The 2,500-nt window shown below is 44.8% G+C and overlaps 1 protein-coding gene across 1 annotated transcript in view; it reads right to left on the bottom strand.

Annotated features, from left to right (window-relative positions):
• The window catches only part of grip1 (glutamate receptor interacting protein 1), a gene marked incomplete at its 5' end in the record, with an annotated part of 114,636 nt that overhangs the window by 32,567 nt on the left and 79,569 nt on the right, over window positions 1-2,500 (bottom strand). The window contains one exon of the mRNA XM_083632048.1: window positions 801-946. Coding sequence (XP_083488174.1) covers window positions 801-946 — 146 coding nt within the window. The remainder of the gene's footprint in view (window positions 1-800; window positions 947-2,500) is intronic.

The following is a 2,500-nucleotide window of genomic DNA, read 5'->3' as shown; positions in this document are numbered from 1 at the left end:
TCCTGGGCGGTACTCTTCCTGGGCGGTACTCTTCCTGGGCGGTACTCTTCCTGGGCGGTACTCTTCCTGGGCGGTACTCTTCCTGGGCGGTACTCTTCCTGGGCGGTACTCTTCCTGGGCGGTTCTCTTCCTGGGCGGTACTCTTCCTGGGCGGTACTCTTCCTGGGCGGTACTCTTCCTGGGCGGTACTCTTCCTGGGCGGTACTCTTCCTGGGCGGTACTCTTCCTGGGCGGTTCTCTTCCTGGGCGGTACTCTTCCTGGGCGGTACTCTTCCTGGGCGGTACTCTTCCTGGGCGGTACTCTTCCTGGGCGGTACTCTTCCTGGGCGGTACTCTTCCTGGGCGGTACTCTTCCTGGGCGGTTCTCTTCCTGGGCAGTACTCTTCCTGGGCGGTACTCTTCCTGGGCGGTACTCTTCCTGGGCGGTACTCTTCCTGGGCGGTACTCTTCCTGGGCGGTTCTCTTCCTGGGCAGTACTCTTCCTGGGCGGTACTCTTCCTGGGCGGTTCTCTTCCTGAGGTCCACGCAAGTTGTCGATTGATTGATTTTATTTTGGATAAAGAATAACAAAATCCAAGGGATGACATGCAAAAGTGTGAACACTTATTTCCATCATGGTCCCTGGTCTTATAAAACAATACGTACAGTAGCACATAACATCATATAAACAATACAGAACAGTCAAGGATAAAAAGAACAAGAGATATAAACCAACAACAGACAGCTAGAAGTAGTGGATACCTGAGTTGTCTGATTCAAGATTCAAGATGGACAGACAGACAGACAGAGTAGATACGTACCTGAGTTGTCTTCATCTTTGCGGATCTTGAGCTTAACGAGCTCCTCACACTGGGTCAGGATCTGGACGGCTTCCTCCATGGAGCAGCTCTCCACACGGATGTTATCGATGGCCAGCAGCTTGTCGCCCAGCTCCAGAGTCCCTGTCCTTTAACAATACAGACAATCAATATAGAATAGTGCTGCACGATTTGGGGGAAAATGTGTGATTGTGATTATTGTGGATAATATTGCGAATGTATTGCAATGTATAGGGCAGTTGCTGTTGCCCTTTTTTTTTAAATCCTGTACACATTTATCTTCCCATTTATCGATGTGATCAAACGAAATTGGTGTGACAGAACTCAAACTTTTGGTCTACTGCTCCCATCTTCAGACAAGGTTTTGGATGAGAGTCTCATTGCCTTCCCAACCAGCGGGTGACGTCATTACATCACCATTCATGTTCCTGACAGCAGAATAACATGGAGCTGATATCACCATTCATGTTCCTGACAGAATAACATGGAGCTGATATCACCATTCATGTTCCTGACAGAATAACATGGAGCTGATATCACCATTCATGTTCCTGACAGCAGGATAACATGGAGCTGATATCACCATTCATGTTCCTGACAGCAGGATAACATGGAGCTGATATCACCATTCATGTTCCTGACAGAATAACATGTAGCTGATATCACCATTCATGTTCCTGACAGCAGAATAACATGGAGCTGATATCACCATTCATGTTCCTGACAGCAGAATAACATGAAGCTGATATCACCATTCATGTTCCTGACAGAATAACATGGAGCTGATATCACCATTCATGTTCCTGACAGCAGAATAACATGTAGCTGATATCACCATTCATGTTCCTGACAGAATAACATGGAGCTAATATCACCATTCATGTTCCTGACAGAATAACATGGAGCTAATATCACCATTCATGTTCCTGACAGCAGAATAACATGTAGCTGATATCACCATTCATGTTCCTGACAGAATAACATGGAGCTAATATCACCATTCATGTTCCTGACAGAATAACATGGAGCTAATATCACCATTCATGTTCCTGACAGAATAACATGGAGCTAATATCACCATTCATGTTCCTGACAGCAGAATAACATGAAGCTGATATCACCATTCATGTTCCTGACAGCAGAATAACATGGAGCTGATATCACCATTCATGTTCCTGACAGAATAACATGGAGCTAATATCACCATTCATGTTCCTGACAGCAGAATAACATGGAGCTGATATCACCATTCATGTTCCTGACAGAATAACATGGAGCTGATATCACCATTCATGTTCCTGACAGAATAACATGGAGCTGATATCACCATTCATGTTCCTGACAGAATAACATGGAGCTGATATCACCATTCATGTTCCTGACAGAATAACATGGAGCTGATATCACCATTCATGTTCCTGACAGAATAACATGGAGCTGATATCACCATTCATGTTCCTGACAGAATAACATGGAGCTGATATCACCATTCATGTTCCTGACAGAATAACATGGAGCTAATATCACCATTCATGTTCCTGACAGAATAACATGGAGCTAATATCACCATTCATGTTCCTGACAGCAGAATAACATGTAGCTGATATCACCATTCATGTTCCTGACAGAATAACATGGAGCTGATATCACCATTCATGTTCCTGACAGAATAACATGAAGCT

The sequence above is a fragment of the Poromitra crassiceps genome (assembly GCF_964638095.1).
Source record: "Poromitra crassiceps genome assembly, chromosome: 2".
Classification (NCBI taxonomy): Eukaryota; Metazoa; Chordata; class Actinopteri; order Beryciformes; family Melamphaidae; genus Poromitra; species Poromitra crassiceps.
Note: the sequence above shows the minus strand (reverse complement) of the source record. Positions and strands in the feature narration are given on the sequence as shown.